This window comes from Pristiophorus japonicus, chromosome 4, assembly GCF_044704955.1.
Source record: "Pristiophorus japonicus isolate sPriJap1 chromosome 4, sPriJap1.hap1, whole genome shotgun sequence".
In the NCBI taxonomy this organism is placed as follows: Eukaryota; Metazoa; Chordata; class Chondrichthyes; family Pristiophoridae; genus Pristiophorus; species Pristiophorus japonicus.
The window spans coordinates 273,638,753-273,657,029 of record NC_091980.1 but is presented as its reverse complement, the minus strand read 5'-3'; the positions used below and the strand labels follow the sequence as shown (position 1 = coordinate 273,657,029).

Here is an 18,277-nt window from a genome sequence, read left to right as displayed (position 1 = left end):
AATCCTTCAGCCATTACTCATTTTGTGTCATGGATCCGGAGATGCAACTGACACCTTTAGAGAATATTTGCACATGTAAAAAGCAGCTTACTTACTGTGAGTGCCACGGATCCTAGAAGAAGTATGACAGAATAAACAAGACCTTTGCTGTTGATGCGTACCTGTAAAACAAAATGAAACCATTTAGTCAAAAAAGGCAGGTTACCGCTGTCAGGATATACTGCAGCATTAATAATGACTCCTGCATCAGAACACTTGCACTGCAGTTGGAGTGGCTATCTGCTTATGAAAAGATTTCCTCTGGAGGGCATGATTTTTAGTTGGGATTTTACCTAAAGTTGGGATTTTGGGCTGATATGTTCCATTGCTTTGATATATATTAAATAATTCGTGGGTGTATCGAAATGACTTCTTCATTGTCAGCCATGATTCTCACCTCTGAGTTAGGCGTATATTTTATTTTCCATTAAGAGAATTGCAAAACAATCACAGTTTGCTAGCAGAAGGCCAGAACTAACTAAGAAATGAAATATAATTTTAAACACAAGTTGCACAAGTAGGCAGTCCACACATAAAAAAAAAACTGCAGTTTAATTTTTGCTTCATGAGGGTAATCTGTGTGTGGAGGCAAAAGATGATGGTTGCTTCTAATGAATACTTTGCATCTATTTTCACAAAGGAAAGGGGCAATATAGAACTGCTATCGAGGAGGAATGTGAAATTCTGGACGAAATAGACATAGTGAGAGAGGAGGGATTGGGGGGTTTGGCAGCTTTGAACATGGATAAGTCCCCAGGCCTGGATGAAATATATATCAGGCTGTTGAGCGAAGCAAGAGAGGAAGTAGCAGAGGCTTTGACCTTCATTTTCCAGTCCTCTTTGGATTCAGGCATGGTGCCGGAGGACTGGAGGACTGCTAATGTGGTAACCTTGTTTAAGAAAGGATAGGCTAAGTAATTACAGGCCTGTCAGCCGAACCTCAGTGGTGGGAAAATTGTGGGAAAAATTCCTGACGGACAGGATAAATCTACATTTAGAAAGACAAGGATTAATAAGGGACGGTCAGCACAGATTTGTTAAGGGAAGATCGTGTTTGATTAACCTGATAGAATTTTTCCAGGAGGTAACCAGGAGGGTCGATGAGGGTAGTGCGTACAATGCAGTGTATATGGATTTTAACAAAGCTTTTGATAAGGTCCCACATGGCAGATTGGTCACGAAGGTAAAAGCCCATGGAATCCAGGGCAAAGTGGCAAATTTGATCCAAAACTGGCTTAGAGGTAGGAAACATAGAAACATAAAAAATAGGTGCAGGAGTAGGCCATTCGGCCCTTCGAGCCTGCACCACCATTCAATATGATCATTCCTGCTTTCTCTCCATACCCCTTGATCCCTTTAGCTGTAAGGGCCACATCTAACTCCCTTTTGAATATATCTAATGAACTGGCCTCAACAACTTTCTGTGGTAGAGAATTCCACAGGTTCACAATTCTCTGAGTGAAGAAGTTTCTCCTCATCTCGGTCCTAAATGGCTTACCCCTTATGCTTAGACTGTGACCCCTGCTTCTGGACTTCCCCAACATCAGGAACAGTCTTCCTGCATCTAACCTGTCCAATCCCGTCAGAATTTTAAATGTTTCCATGAGATTCCCTCTCATTCTTCTAAATTCCAGTGAATATAAGCCTAGTCGATCTAGTCTTTCTTCATATGCCAGTCCTGCCATCCTGGGAATCAGTCTGGTGAACCTTCGCTGCACTCCCTCAATACCAAGAATGTCCTTCCTCAGATTAGGAGACCAAAACTGTACACAATATTCAAGGTGTGGCCTCACCAAGGCCCTGTACAACTGCAGTAAGGCCTCCCTGTTCCTATACTCAAATCCTCTCGCTATGAAGGCCAACATGCTATTTGCCTTCTTCACCGCCTGCTGTACCTGCATGCCAACTTTCAATGACTGATGTACCATGACACCCAGGTCTCGTTGCTCCTCCCCTTTTCCTAATCTGTCACCATACAGATGATATTCTGCCTTCCTGTTTTTGCCACCAAAGTGGATAACCTCACATTTATCCACATTATACTGCATCTGCCATGCATTTGCCCACTCACCTATCCTGTCCAAGTCACCCTGCAGCCTCTTAGCATCCTCCTCACAGCTCACACTGCCATTCAGCTGAGTGTCATCTGCAAACTTGGAGATATTACATTCAATTCCTTCATCTAAATCATTAATATATATTGTAAATAGCTGGGGTTCCAGCACTGAAGCTTGCGGTACCCCACTAGTCATTGCCTGCCATTCTGAAAAGGACCCGTTTATTCCTACTCTTTGCTTCCTGTCTGCCAACTAGTTCTCTATCCACGTTAATACATTACCCCCAATACCATGTGCTTTAATTTTGCACACTAATCTCTTGTGTGGGACCTTGTCAAAAGCCTTTTGAAAGTCTAAATACACCACATCCACTGGTTCTCCCTTGTCCATTCTACTAGTTACATACTCAAAAAATTCTAGAAGATTTGTCAAGCATGATTTCCCTTTCATAAATCCATGCTAACTTGGACCGATCCTGTCACTGCTTTCCAAATGCGCTGCTATTACATCTTTAATAATTGATTCCAACATTTTCCCCACTACCGATGTCAGGCTAACCGGTCTATAATTCCCTGTTTTCTCTCTCCCTCCTTTTTTAAAAAGCAAAGGGGATGGATGTTTTTATGACAGGAAGGATGTTTCCAGTGGGGTTCCGCAGGGCTCAGTACTGGGTCCCATACTTTTTGTGGTATACATCAATGATCTAGATTTGAATATACGGGGTATGATTAAAAAGTTTGCAGAGGACACTAAAATTGGCTGTGTGGTTAATAATGAAGAGGAATGTCATGGCCTGCAGGAGGATATCAATCTACTGGTCAGGTGGGCAGAACAGTGGCAAATGGAATTTAATTCGGAGAAGTGTGAGGTAATGCACTTGGGGAGGGCTAATAAGGAAAGGATATACACATTAAACGGTAGGCCACTTAGAAGTGTAGATGAACAACAGGACCTTGGAGAGCTTGTCCACAGATCCTGAAAGTAGCAGGTCAGGTGGATAAGGTGGTTAAGAAGGCACGCGGAATGCTTGCCTTTATTGGCCGAGGCATAGAATACAAGAGTAGGGAGGTTATGCTTAAATTGTATAATGCACTGGTTAGGCCACAGCTGGAATACAGCATGCAGTTCTGGTCGCCGTATTGTAGGAAGGACATGATTGCACTAGAGAGGGTGCAGAGGAGATTAATGAGGATGCTGCATCGAATGGAGAAACTTAGATATGAGGATAGATTGCATAGTCTGGGTTTGTTCTCCTTGGAACAGAGGAGGCTGAGGAGAGACTTCATTGAGGTGTATAAAATTTTGAGAGACCTGGATATAGTGGATTGCAAGGGCCTATTTCCCTTGGTGGAGGGGTCAATTACGAGAGGGCATAGATTGGTGGTTGGTGGTTGGTGGAATGTTTAGAGGGGATTTGAGGGGAAGCTTCTTCACGCAGAGGGTTGTGAGAATCTGGAACTCACTGCCTGGAAGGGTGGTGGAGGTAGAAACCCTCACCACATTTAAAAGATGCTTGGATGTGCACTTGAAGTGCCGTAACCTGTATCATTATGGACCTAGAGCTGGTAAGTGGGATTAGACTGGGTAACCTCTTGTTGGCTGGCGTAGACACGATGGTAAGTACATTGTGGAATCTAATACGGCCAAAGTGATCTCCTGGACTATTTTTGATCACCTGGATGGGTTGGAGAGGAATTTTCCCAGAGTTTTTTCTCCAATTGGCCTGTGTTTTTATCTGTTTTTGTGCCTCTTCTAGGAGATCGCATGGTTCCGGGTGGGGTGGAGTGTAAAATGTTGCAATACATGGGGTATCGCATTTGTGTGAAGCAGACTGGTTGGGCTGGATGCTCTTTACTTTTCCGCCATTGTTCATTGTTCATAGGTTTATATGTAACCTTCAGGGCTGGTGACCAAGGGCCGTGCGGCTCTTTGTCGGCTGGCGCGGACACGATGGGCTGAAATGGCCTCCTTCTGCGCTGTAAATTTCTATGTTTCTTTGATTATCTCAAAACTTAGATGTTAATTCCACTGATAAAATCAAAGACTGTGGTTATAATGTCATAGATTTATAAATCAGCCTTTGAAATCTCGAAAAATGGCCATGTCAGTGAATTGCATTGTAAATAATTAATCATAGAATTTATCCACCATTGAGGCAACATTCTTAAGATCAGATCTTTACAAGCCTCCATACCCCCCAAAGACAACCAGATAATAAGAAATATAAGTGTGAATAGCAACTGAGTTGACTGGACTTTGAGGCCATATTTGGCCCAAGGGCCATCATTTGTACACCCATTCTAAACATGTAGGATGCAAAAACAGGAAAATCAAAACATACTTACAACGGATCCAGTGTCAATAACCATTGTCTGAAGACCCCACGGAAGACCTAGGCCCACAAGGATGTCAAAGACATTGCTTCCTATTGTATTGGATACTGCCATGTCACCCATCCCTATATAAAAATTAAAAATAGGCATTCATAAAAATCTGTCAGGCTATGTACCAATTGATGAAGTGTTACTAATCTGTAATAATGTGATTTTTTTGTTGTAAACAAAAGCCATCAAAACTCTTGTTTCAGAATTTTACTGTGATAATGGCAATGGTTATATCTGTATGAGTTCAGTTCCGGTTTAGCATAGGAATCATGAGACCCCATATTCCTCTGAAGTGCACTACCTGATCTGACAAGCACTCATTTGCACTTGTGGGTTCAGATTATGAGTATGGCCCCGAGATGGGACTGATGCCCAGAATTGGGCTTCTGAGAGGCCAGCAGCAGTGATAATGGCCATCGGCTGTACAGCCTTTTGACTGCTTGAATACTTCCAACCCCAAGGATCTGATGGCTCCTTTTGGGAAGAAATCGTCAGTTAGCTTTTCAGGCTTCCCTGGCCTCGGTACCTGCCTCTCTCAGACCCTCCAGCTTCTTTGGGACCCTTCCAAATGATTTCCCAATCAGCATTGCCAGAGAAAAATGAGGTGGTAGGTGCTGTTAAGACTCTTTTGCCCTCATTTTCATACAATTACAATGCCCGTACCTTGTGTTGGATGCAGGTAGTCCACCAAGTTTGGGGCAAACCCCAGAAATCTCAGGGTAGTATAAGAGGGTGAAGAAGCACCAGTCTCAGACCCTTTTTCCTCTGCTTTACATCTGGAAACTGGGCATTCCCCGGTTGTGCAGTAGAAGTGTATTGAGATCATATGTGACAGCACAGATCTACAACATCATTGCGTAACCACATGTGGTATCAAGGAGAGGTACAAAATGAATCCGTGTTCATGAATTTCCCTGCTAAGTTCCTGATCTCAGCCATATTACTTGGTGGTTCAACACAGTGCAAAGAGGAAAACAGATAATTTTCATGAGCCATTTTCATGTACATCTTTGTGGCTGGTTCAGAGGAGTGTTGGGAGAGGCCCAGGGGAAGGGAGGAGAAACAATGAGTCTTTATTAGATGAGCAATCAATTCACTATGCAGCATATAGTTTTCTTTTAATGTCACATTAGCTTTTTTTCTGTTCCATGTTTTTTTCTATCAGAGTTTTGGGTAGTTTATTCTGGAGAAGATAGTGGAATCACAGAAATCGTGCAACATAGATTCACTGATACTAGGGATGAGGCTAGAGATTACTGTCAGTGATGATATTATGCAAACACTTGAGAATAGAAGCATTAAAAGTTATGAAAGGATTTGGGATAGTACATAGTGGAATTTTTTTTCCACTGGCAGGTGAATTAGTGACAAGGGCATATAAGCATAAATTTAGGATCAGTACCAGAAATCTACAGGGGATGTTTAGAAGGATTTTTTTCTTTAAAGGATTAATCGTTGTATTAAAGAGTATGGAAAAACAGCAAGGAAGTAGCATTAAAGTAGAAGGTGCTGAATTTCCGCAGGAGTTTTCCCGATCTCATGTCGTATTTTCATGGAAGCTCCCCAGAGAAATGACCGCTCTCAGCTATTAATGGGGCTTGATGTGGAACTTGTTACCACATGTAGTAGAGGAGAATAGCATAGATGCAATTAAGGGTAAGCTAGGTAAGTACATGAGGGAGAAAGGAATAAAAGAACATGTTGATAGGGTTCAATGAAGTAAGGCAGGAGGAGGCTTGTCTGGGACATAAACACCAGCACAGATCTGCTGGGCCGAATGACCTGTTTCTGTGCTGTACATTCTGTGTAATTCTATGTAACTTCTATGGGAGGTCCCACTAATCTCTCTCCAAAGTTACACCAGGAGATTGATACAGTTAGGGAGCTAGCACCCTCACAGGGATGATCATTTAATTAGCCAACTTTGGGACTGAAATGTCTGTGATTCTATAAAAGTGTACTTTGTACATAACAGTCTCTATTTTCCTTCAATCACCAATGTTAGTGCAGTCAACACATATTTCTCTGCAAGTTACACTGACATAAACAATGTTGATAATGGAAAGAATGATTAACTTTACCCATTCTCCATTCCAACTAATTTAAAGGAGCTTTCTGTATAATTAAAATTACTTAGACACTGTTACCTGACAAGGAAAAATTCCAAATGCATGAGAACAATCAATGTTAAAGTTGATTCTTTTATGAAGAAATCAATTTTATTGATCTAACAGTTGTGTTGTTTTAAAGATGGATTGGGCTGCTGGAAAATGTTATGGCTAAGTCGTGGCTAAGGTGGCCTAAGTTAGGATGTATTTATATTGCACAGCTCCATTAATAAACCAGTGTAAAATGATCAAATATATATGTACCTTGTCTGGCCACTATTAAACTGGCCATGCAATCTGGAACACTCGTTCCTGCTGCCAGAAATGTGATTCCCATGATAATATCCGGAATTCCAAGCGTATACCCTATTACAGTTACCTGCACACAAAAAGGAAACAGATGAAATGTATGACAACCATATAACACAATAGGATCTGTACTTTACTGCACATATTATCTCGTGACAGTTACAAAGATCGACATTAGAGACAGGTTTCACTGTATCAATGCGAGATATTTGTCCAAATTACAAATATTAATTGTAAATGTAACAGATTGAACGCACAGGTATGTCTTATTCAACAAGGCTGGCAACAGAATTACTTTTATCTGCTTCTGCCAACAATTGAAAAATTATAAATCTTTACTTTCATGCAGGAATGCTGCCACTCAACCGTGGCTATCATTCTGGATGTGAATGGGTTCAACAGATTGGAGGGCTGCAGCCTGGCTTTGATTTACAGGCAAATCTTCGCCTGTCACTTTGGCTGGAAAGGATGCAGGATGAGCTGGGATGATCTATACTGAGGAACTAAAAAAAAGTTAACATTTTAAAAATCAGTGGTTTCCAGAGGAACAAGGCTGTCTGAAGGCAGATGTTCCTTTAAAGTGACCCATATGTTCATATGAAGGTTCATGAATACAAAATAATGGGAATTTCCCTCAGGTATTTTAGATTTACTTTGGCTTGTTTGCTGTCGTAATAATTTGGCCTTGTGTATTTTGTGCAACAACAGCTGTGATTTAAGCTTAAAAGTCTCTGGGGGCTAGAATTTTCCTTGGGATCGCCGCCGCCGGGTTCTGAACAGTATTCCGGTAGTTGCATCCATCTTTTGAACCGCCGGAATACCGCTGCTGCACGCTCCCGCGGTTTTCGGTGGTTGAGTCTCGGCGGTGACGATGCGTTGCGGTAGCGGGCCGGAGCGGGCGGTGGTGAAGGACCTAAAAGTCGCCGATCTGCTTGTCTTACTAAAGGCGAGCAGCATCCCTGGAGAATGTGTGTTTTATATTCTCTGCGCATGCGCGGGCATTCTCCTGCATGCGCAGTGAACACAGAGAGTGCTGGACATTTTGAAAGTGCAGAGGTGGGTCAAGTTGAATAAGATCAGTGTATAGAGGGGAGGGCATGGTAGTAACTCATCTTTATTAGGGACAGATTTTAAAAACGGAATAAAATTTAGTCAGCTGAACCCCTGCAAATTCAGATTGAAATATTTTGAAGCAATCAAATTTTTCTGATTGAGACACTAATGTTCTCTGAATTGTGAGTAAATGGCAACAGTTGGGAACCCTGCAAAAGCAAGGGAGGGTTTTTGTAAGATTTCAGGGTAATAATACTTGTTTGAAAGCACTGCAAAATAAAACAAGAGACAGGAAACAATTTGAAGAAGCCAGAAATTTAAACCTCAGTTGCAATATTTTCTATGAGGCCTCAGGATTGCTGGGCTGACTGATTATTGTTTCTCATCAAATGCTCCTGCTTCTGCTTGTCCTCCTTCAAGGTGTGGCGTTTATTGCAAAGGGGATGGAGTATAAAAGCAGGGAAGTCTTGCTACAGCTATACAAGGTATTGGTGAGGCCACACCTGGAATACTGCATGCAGTTTTGGTTTCCATTTTTATGAAGGGATATACTTGCTTTGGAGGCAATTCGGAGATTCTGGAGATGAGGGGGTTGACTTATGAGGAAAGGTTGAGTAGGTTGGGCCTCTACTCATTGGAATTCAGGAGAATGAGAGGTGATCGTATCGAAACGTATAAGATTATGAGGGTGCTTGACAAGGTGGATGCAGAGAGGATGTTTCCACTGATGGGGGAGACTCGAACTAGAGGGCAGGATCTTAGAATAAGGGGCCGCCCATTTAAAACAGAGATGAGGAGAAATTTCTTCTCTCAGAGGGTTGTAAATCTGTGGAATTCGTTGCCTCAAAGAGCTGTGGAAGCTGGGACATTGAATAAATTTAAGACAGAAATAGACAATTTCTTAAACGATAAGGGGATAAGGGGTTATGGGGAGCAGGCAGGAAAGTGGAGCTGAGTCCTTGATTAGAACAGCCATGATCTTATTGAATGGCGGAGCAGCCTCAAGGGGTCGTATGGCATACTCCTGTTCCTATGTCTTATGTTCTTATGTAATATACATTGGGAGTGAAAGATAAACTAAACATGCAGCTGTTTTCCCACAGAGAAATAAAAAACAAAATGGAGGCATAACACTGGGCCCAAGTAAGGTAAGTACCTAAAAACTGGCCGGTTTCGATCTTGAGTGATAACGGGCGGTAGCGGGTGGAAAAAACAAACTTTTTGGGGAAATTTCCGCCGCAGGGGAAATTTGATCAATTTTTGGGCGGGAAACGTGGGCGGGCGATGGGCAGCAACGCCGGCGGTAATGGTAGTCCCAAATTACCAATGGCGCTAATCGGGAGGTGAAACAGGTAGTACCATTCAGGGGGATGGGAACCTATGCAGGGATGCAGAAGCAAAAGGTAGGAAGGAGAAAAGCAAGAGTGGAGGGCAGAGAAATCAAGGGCAAAAATCAAAAAGGGCCACATTACAATATAATTCTAAAAGGACAAAGAACGTTAAAAAAACAAGCCTGAAGGCTCTGAGTCTCAATGCGAGGAGCATTCGTAATAAGGTGGACGAATTAACTGCGCAGATAGCTGTTAACAGATATGATGTAATTGGGATTACGGAGAAATGGCTCCAGGATAACCAAGGCTGGGAACTCAAACATCCAGGGATATTCAATATTCAGGAAGGATAGACAGGAAGGAAAAGGAGGTGGAATAGCGTTACTGGTTAAAGAGGAGGTTAACACAATAGTAAGGAAGGACATTAGCTTGGATGATGTGGAATCTATATGGGTAGAGCTGCGAAACACCAAAGGGCAGTAAACGTTAGTGGGAGTTGTGTACAGACCACCAAACAGTAGTAGGGAGGTTGGGGATGACATCAAACAGGAAATTAGGGACACGTGCAATAAGGGTACAGCAGTTATCATGGGTGACTTTAACCTACATAATGATTCGGCTAACCAAACTGGCAGCAATACTGTGGAGGAGGATTTCCTGGAGTGTATAAGCGATGGTTTTCTAGACCAATATGTCAAGGAACCAACTAGAGAGCAGACCATTCTAGACTGGGTCTTGTGTAATGAGAGAGGATTAATTAGCAATCTTGTTGTGCGAGGCCCCTTGGCGAAAAGTGACCATAATATGGTAGAATTCTTCATTAAGATGGAGAGTGACACAGTTAATTCAGAGTCTAGGGTCCTGAACTTAAAGAAAGGAAACTTCGATGGTACAAGACGTGATTTGGCTAGGATAGATTGGTGAATGATACTTAAAGGTTTGACGGTGGATAGGCAATGGCAGACATTTAAAGATCACATGGATGAATTACAACTATTGTACATCCCTGTCTGGTGTAAAAATAAAACAGGAAAGGTGGCACAACCGTGGCTAACAAGGGAAATTAGGGATAGTGTTAAATCCAAGGAAGGGGCATATAAATTTCTCCAGAAAAAGCAACAAACCTGAGCACTGGGAGAAATTTAGAATTCAGCAGAGGAGGACTTAGGGTTTAATTGGGAGGGGGAAAATAGAGTATGAGAGTAAGCTTGCATAAAAACTGACTGCAAAAGCTTCGACAGATATGTGAAGAGAAAAAGATTAGTGAAGACTAATGTAGATCCCTTGCAGTCAGAATCAGGTGAATTATAATGGGGAACAAGGAAATGGCAGACCAATTGCACAAATACTCCGGTTCTGTCTTCACTAAGTAAGACACGAATAACCTCCCGAAAATACTAGAGACCGAGGATCTAGCGAGAAGGAGGAACTGAGGGAAATCCTTATTAGTCAGGAAATGGTGTTAGGGAAACTGATGGGACTGAAGGCTGATAAATCACCAGGACCTGATAGTCTGCATCCCAGAGTATTTAAAGAATTGGCCCTAGAAATAATAGATGCATTGGTGGTCATTTTCCAAAATTCCATGGACTCTGGATCAGTTCCTATGGACTGTCGGGTAGCTAATGTAACCCCACTTTTTAAAAAAGGAGGGAGAGAGAAAACAGGGAATTATAGACCGGTTAGCCTGACATCGGTGGTGGGGAAAATGCTGGAATCAATTATTAAAGATGAAATAGCAGCGCATTTAGAAAGCAGTGACAGGATCGGTCCAAGTCAGCATGGATTTATGAAAGGGAAATCATGCTTGATAAATCTTCTAGAGTTTTTTGCGGGTGTAACTAGTAGAGTGGATAAGGGAGAACCAGTGGATGTGGTGTATTGACAAGGTCCCACACAAGAGATTAGTGTGCAAAATTAAGGCACATGGTATTGGAGGTAATGTATTGATATGGATAGAGAACTGGTTGGCAGACAGGAAGCAAAGAGTGGGAATAAACGGGTCCTTTTCAAAATGCAGGCAGTGACTAGTGGGGTGCCGCAAGGTTCAGTGCTGGGACCCCAGCTATTTACAATATACATTAATGATTTAGACGAAGGAATTGAAAGTAATATCTCCAAGTTTGCAGATGACACTAAGCTGGGTGGCAGTGTGAGCTGTGAGGAGGATGCTAAGAGGCTGCAGGGTGACTTGGACAGGTTAGGTGAATGGGCAAATGCATGGCAGATGCAGTATAATGTGGATAAATGTGAGGTTATCCACTTTGGTGGCAAAAACAGGATGGCAGATTATTATCTGTATGGTGACAGATTAGTAAAAGGGGAGATGCAACGAGACCTGGGTGTCATGGTACATAAGTCACTGAAGGTAGGCATGCAGGTACGACAGGCAGTAAAGAAAGCAAATGGCATGCTGGCCTTCATAGCGAGAGGATTTGAGTATAGGAGCAGGGAGGTCTTACTGCAGTTGGTGAGACCACACCTTGAGTATTGTGTGCAGTTTTGATCTGAGAAAGGACGTGCTTGCTATTGAGGGAGTGCAGCGAAGGTTCACCATACTAATTCCCGGGATGGCAGGACTGACATATGGAGAAAGACTGGATCGGCTAGGCTTACACTCACTGGAATTTAGAAGAATGAGAGGGGATCTCATAGAAACATATAAAATTATGATGGGACTGGACAGGTTAGGAAGAATGTTCCCAATGTTGGGGAAGTCCAGAACCAGGGGTCACAGTCTAAGGATAAGAAGAAGCCATATAGGACCGAGATGAGGAGAAACATTTTCACCCAGAGAGTGGTGAACCTGTGGAGGTCTCTACACAGAAAGTTGTTGAGTCTAGATTGTTGGATATATTCAAGAGGGAGTTAGATGTGGCCTTTACGGCTAAGGGGATCAGGGGTTATGGAGAGAAGGCGGGAGTGGGGTATTGAACTTGCATGATCAGCCATGATTATATTGAATGGTGGTGTAGGCTCGAAGGGCCGAATGGCCTGCGCCTGCACCTATTTTCTATGTTTTTATGGTTACATTTTTCTCCAAAACGGGCAGTAACTGGGCGGTAAATGGATGATGTGAGAGGAAATTCTAGCCCAGTCACTGACTTTATAACCTTTAACACTTGGTTTAGTCGCACACAGTGAAACAGTTCACTCACATCAAATTTGGAGAATCAAATTCCATAAGATTTGCCATGTTTGTCAAATATGCCATCCATTTGCATAGTCAGTTCATGGAGCTTTGCCTGCCAGTACTATAGCCAACAGTGTGCATTGGACATCACAAGTTTGACAGCCTACCACAAGCAATTGATTTATGTTCAGCCAATAATTACTTTTTCACCACCGAACAATGACTTCTCGAATCTGTCTGTGATCCAGTGACCAAAATGATTTGGATTTGAAGGACACATCTATATTAACGACTTGGATGAAGGGACTGAGTGTAATGTAGCCAAGTTTGCTGACGATACAAAGGTGGGAGGAAAAGCAATGTGTGAGGAGGACACAAAAATCCTGCAAAAGGACTTGGGTCTAGAACCTCCACTTTTTTTGCCTGCTTAACGCCCACTTAATGCCCATTTTACCGCTGAAATGACGTGTAACGCCCAGATATCGCCCATTTTGGCACAAAATGGAAACTGACGGGCATTTTTAGGAGACTTATCGCCGAGCGTTATTTTCCCAATGGGCTTAACGCTGAGAAAAAATATTACCGCCTGCCCACTTTTTTGGGATGAAATCAGCAGGATGGGCTAATTCAACGCCCATAATATCACCCAGTGTTACTTTCCGCACGGAAATAACGCTGAGATTCAATATTAGCGCTTGGCAACTGTTTTTTGTCGTAAAGAGCATTTTTACCCAAACTAGCGGCCATGGAGATTGTCCATCGGCAATTTCACCACCTCGCACAAATATCGCCCACAATATCGCTCGCTCAAAAAACCGCCCACAAAAAGTGGAACTAACCGGGACGAATCACAGCGTTATGGCCGCCATGTTGTCGCGTCCTTTAAAAGGCTGCTGTACTTCAACCTCGGTGGAGTTAGGATATACTCTGCAGGTTGTTGGAGTTAAAACATCTCTAAAAACATCTTGACCACACTGTGACCAATTGGAATTGAAGAGGTGTGCTCGTCGGGACATTCCTTGTTTGTGTGCAATCGGTGGCAAACAGAGAGCTGCTGCAATGGGGCTTGTCCTTTCTCATCCTCTCTGGTGACCAAATACATGCGGCAGAGTTGACATCGCCGAAGGAACACTGCACTGCATTATGTGCCCAGTGTACGAAGTGACAGACTGATGAGCAGGACCAGACCTTACACCCGCTGCAAGTACAAGGAGAAGCATTCTTACCTCGACTTGCCCGACATCACCTGCCTTCGGAGACTGCGCTTCCACAAAGAGGTTATCACTGAGGTATGCCAGCTGATAAGGGCAGATCTGCAGCCTGCCAGCACCATCAGAACTGCACTGCCTGTCGAGGCCAACGTCATCGCGGCACTGTCGTTCTATGCCTCGGGTGTTTTTCAGGCCACAGCTAGCAACATTTGCAGACTGTCTCAGCATGCCACACATTGCTGCATTAGACAGGTCACTGAAGCCCTGTACGCACACAGGAGGGACTTGATCAGCTTCCCTATGACCAGTGAGGCACAGAGTGAGAGTGCTCTAGGTTTCTCCAGAATTGCAAACTTCCCCAAGGTGCAGGGAGCAATAGACTGTATTGCTCCCTGCACCTTGCGATGCGGGCACCTTTTTAGGATGCAGAGGTTTTCAGGAACCGCAAAGGATTCCACTCCCTGAATGTCCAGCTGGTTGTCAACCAGCAGCAAATTATACTGGCAGTGAATGCTCAATTTCCGGCAGCAACCATGATGCGCATATCCTGCGTGAGAGCACTGTATCTGACTTGTTTAGCAATGAGCCACAAGGTCAATGTTGGATGCTTGGGGACAAAGGATATGGCCTTGCCACCTGGCTGATGACCCCGCTGCATGACACCCACACTGAAGCCGAGAGGCGATACACCGAGAGCCACAGAGCAACTCACAATATCGTGGAGAAAACCATTGGAGTGCTGAAGCAGCGCTTCAGATGCCTGGACCGCTCAGGAAGTGAGCTCCAATACCACCCTGAGCAGGAAGCTCAATTCGTGGTGGTCTGCTCCATGATACACAAATTGGCTATCAGGAGGGACAAGAATTGCCTGATGAGTCTGACAGTTCACCTCACCAGAAAGAGGAAGAGGAGGTGGACGATAACATCGGCCCAGACAATCAGCTGATACTGAAGCCATGCTCCCGCCCCCCTGTAGACCGCATGAAAAGGCCCATGGTGCCATGATAGCTGCAAGAGCCTTACGTCAGGAGCTCATCAATGATGGCTTTGCCTGAAAGAACGTTGGTGCTATTTCCAAGGCTGACACACTGCTGGGTGTGCAGATGCTCCATCAATCTTGGTAACAGTTAAAGTTTAAGTTGATTGAAGTTAAGTGTGCTTACACCCTTTGATGTTAAGGAATCATCAGCGTGTAATGGTGCAGCTATCTGAGCCAATGTGCTGCAAGGTATTGTTAAATAAAAAACATTTAAACCGAACATTAGTCTGAAATCATCAGTATTTCTGTACAAACCAACCCTTCCCCCGCAACCCCCCCCCCCACCTTCTCCTCCCCACCTCTACCCCTTCCCCTCCTGACTCCAAGCCACCTGGCTTAGGTGCTCCTAAGGCGATGCTTTATTGAGGGGGGGGGAGCAGGGATGATGGCCGAAGCGCTGCTTGGATAGATACGGGAGACGACGGTCCCAAGGTGGGAGCGTGCTCCGAGCCATAAATAAGATGTTGCTGTTGGCTCTCATATGTGGTTGGCAATGGGGGTGCGTCACATTGGGATGCACTGTGGTGATCTGGGACCACTGGGAGCCCTCTGCCACCAGTGTGCCTGGCTACTAGCTCCAGGGTCTCCTCCATCCCTTCCATTTTATGTTATTTATTGGACAAAAACTCCATGCCATCTATGTTCTTGGTACTTAGTGGGCTTTTTGCTGTTGGTGAATCTCCGTCGTGCCTCCCACTCCCACAACAGCCAAACAAGCACACACCACAGCCACACATACTTTCAGTGCCTCTGAACTCCCTTTCTGTCTCCTTTTCTGCGCATGTCATGATGACCTTTGACCTCCAGAATCATGGGAATCGAGCGTTGCCATGCCATTGCTAAAGACGGCCAGACTTCATGGCAGAAGGTCAGAAAAATTTTACGCTACCGCCCATTTGATATCGCTCGTGGTAACGCCCATTTTCAAAAATGTAAACTAGGTTTTTTGAGAATGGGCGAGAAGCCGGCAATCTGAAAGCCCTTTTTTACAGCCCACACCAGAAATAACGCCCATTTTTGGGAGGTAAGCACAAACGTGGGGGTTCTAGCCCATAGACAGGCTAAGTGAGTGGGCAAAAATTTGGCAGATTGAGCATAATGTTGGAAAGTGTGAGGTCATGGACTTTGACAGAAAAAAATCAAAGAGCAAGTTATTATTTAAATGGAGAAAGATTGCAAAGTGCTGCAGTACAGTGAGACCTGGGGGCTCCTGATGCATGAAACACAAAAGGTTAGTATGCAGATACAGCAAGTGATCAAGAAGGCCAATGGAATCTTGGCCTTTATTGCAAAGGTTTTGGAATATAAAAGTAGGGAAGTCCTGCTACAACTGGACAGGGTATTGGTGTGGCCACACCTGGAGTACTGTCTACAGTTTTGGTCTACGTACTTAAGGAAGGATATACTTGCTTTGGAGGCTGTTCAGAAAAGGTTCACTAGGTTGATTTCAGTGATGAGGGAGTTGACTTATGAGGAAAGGTTGAGTAGGTTGGGCCTCTACTCATTGGAATTCAGAACAATGAGAGGTGATCTTATTGAAACGTATAAGATTATGAGGGGGCTTGACAAGTTGGATGCAGAGAGGATGTTGCCACTGATGGGGGAGACTAGAACTAGAGGGCATGATCTTAGAATAAGGGGCCGCTCATTTAAAACTGAGATGAGGAGGAATTTCATCTCTCAGAGAGTTGTAAATCTGTGGAATTCACTGCCTCAGAGAGCTGTGGAAGCTGGGACATTGAATAAAGTTAAGGCAGAAATAGACAGTTTCTTAATTGATAAGGGAATAAGGGGTTATGGGGAGCGGGAAAGGAAGTGGAGCTGAGTCCATGATTGGGTCAGCCATGATCGTATTGAATGGCAGAGCAGGCTTGAGGGGCCGTATGGCCTACTCCTGCTCCTATTTCTTATGTTCTTATGTTATGTTCTAGGGCACTGGGCAACAATAAAGTGCATTAATTCAAAGAAACTATTTACAAGCGTAATCATTCCAACATTAACTGGAGATGTGCCTTCATGGGCACATAGCATGTTCAGTATTAGCTCCATCCCTCAGTTTCTTCCATTTAGGAGAACAGGTCCATTATGAGCTGGCGACGTGCGTCTCTTGGTCCAGCAGCATGTCCACGCTGCCTCCCCCATGGATGGTGTGGCTATCCAAAGGGGGTCTCCTCTTCGTCATTGTCCTCCTCCTGAGGTGGGCCTGCAATCCCTACTGGCAATGCCTGGCCCCTCATTATGGCCAAGTTGTGCAACATGCAGCGCACCACAATTCATTTGGAAACCTGTTGATGGGAGTACTGAAGGCTGCCTCCAGCTACACTGTTGGCTACACTGATAAATTCGCACCAACCCCAAATGCTACAGTGCAAACTGTATTCAAGGCATAATTTCACTTAATTTCTATCAAAACTAAGATAAATAAATAAGAAGTGGCAGAAGCAAAAACATCACATTTTCTGTCACATCATTGGCCCAAATGTGCTTTTAAATTGCCTTGCCAAAACTGCTTCTTATAAAAAAAAATCCAGCAACACACGTGTTTTTTTTATTAATGAGAAAATCTCAAAGAAGATAAGTTAAAAAAACAAGTATGATCTAAATAATGTGTATGCACTTCTTAATACCAACTGAATAGAACTGAACGAATGATGACACAAATGATATTATTACTGGGTATCAAGCAACACTAAGAGAACAGAATTAGCCCTTTCATTCCACTTCTGTAATATGTCAGAAATATCACAAGCTCAGAATTTTTATTGCCATACTATTCAGAGACAGCCCTCAAGTGCACTACACTGCCCGGCGTTTCAATTATTCAACAGAATGCTTTTGCTTAATCTAATTTTCGGAAATTGGCCACACATCAAAAGTTTCAAATCGAGTGAAAATTCCCAGTGCTTCGGCACTGGTTAGACTAATATCGGGCAATTTTTTTAGTTGATGATATTGTGTTGTTCCTTAAGAGGAAGGAAGTCAAACAGATTCTGTTTGTGGAGTCTGTGAATTTATTAAAGAAATGTATAATCATAGAAATGGTTACAGCACTGGAGGAGGCCATTCAGCCCGTCGAGTCCATGCAGGCACTAACTTGTCCCACTTCCCCACCCTTTCCCCGTAGCCCTGCAATTTTTTTTCCTTCAGGTACTGATCCAATCCCCTTTTGAACATCACAGTTGAATCTGCCACCACCCTCTCAGACAGTGCATTCCAGATCCTAACCACTAGCTGCATAAAAATGTTTCTCCTCATGTCACCTTTGGTTCTTCTGCCAATCACCTTAAATCTGGTTCTCGACCCTTCCACCAATGGGAACAGTTTCTCGTGACCTACTCTGTCCAGACCGCTCATGATTATGTACTTAATTTTTGAAGCAGCAGCAATAAAAATCCATATACAAATTACAGGCAAAATGTTTCACAAAAACACCTTGTTACCGACACATATTTAACCCAAAATGTTCAATATTTTATTTATTAGATTTATTTTATGATAACAGCCTTTTGAAAACAAAATTTCAGATTTAATTAATATGTTAAAATCTAATTTTGCATACATGAATGATAATATTGTTTTTATGGGTTAGAACCTCCATTTTTGAGCTTATCGC

The 18,277-nt window shown here is 43.4% G+C and overlaps 1 protein-coding gene across 1 annotated transcript in view; it reads right to left on the bottom strand.

The window, feature by feature from the left end:
* Window positions 1–18,277, bottom strand: part of slc24a4b (solute carrier family 24 member 4b) — a 372,991-nt gene that overhangs the window by 20,013 nt on the left and 334,701 nt on the right. Inside the window, exons 13-15 of the mRNA XM_070877549.1 lie at window positions 6,853–6,967; window positions 4,442–4,554; window positions 96–161 (exon numbers count right to left, since the gene is read on the bottom strand). Coding sequence (XP_070733650.1) covers window positions 96–161; window positions 4,442–4,554; window positions 6,853–6,967 — 294 coding nt within the window. The remainder of the gene's footprint in view (window positions 1–95; window positions 162–4,441; window positions 4,555–6,852; window positions 6,968–18,277) is intronic.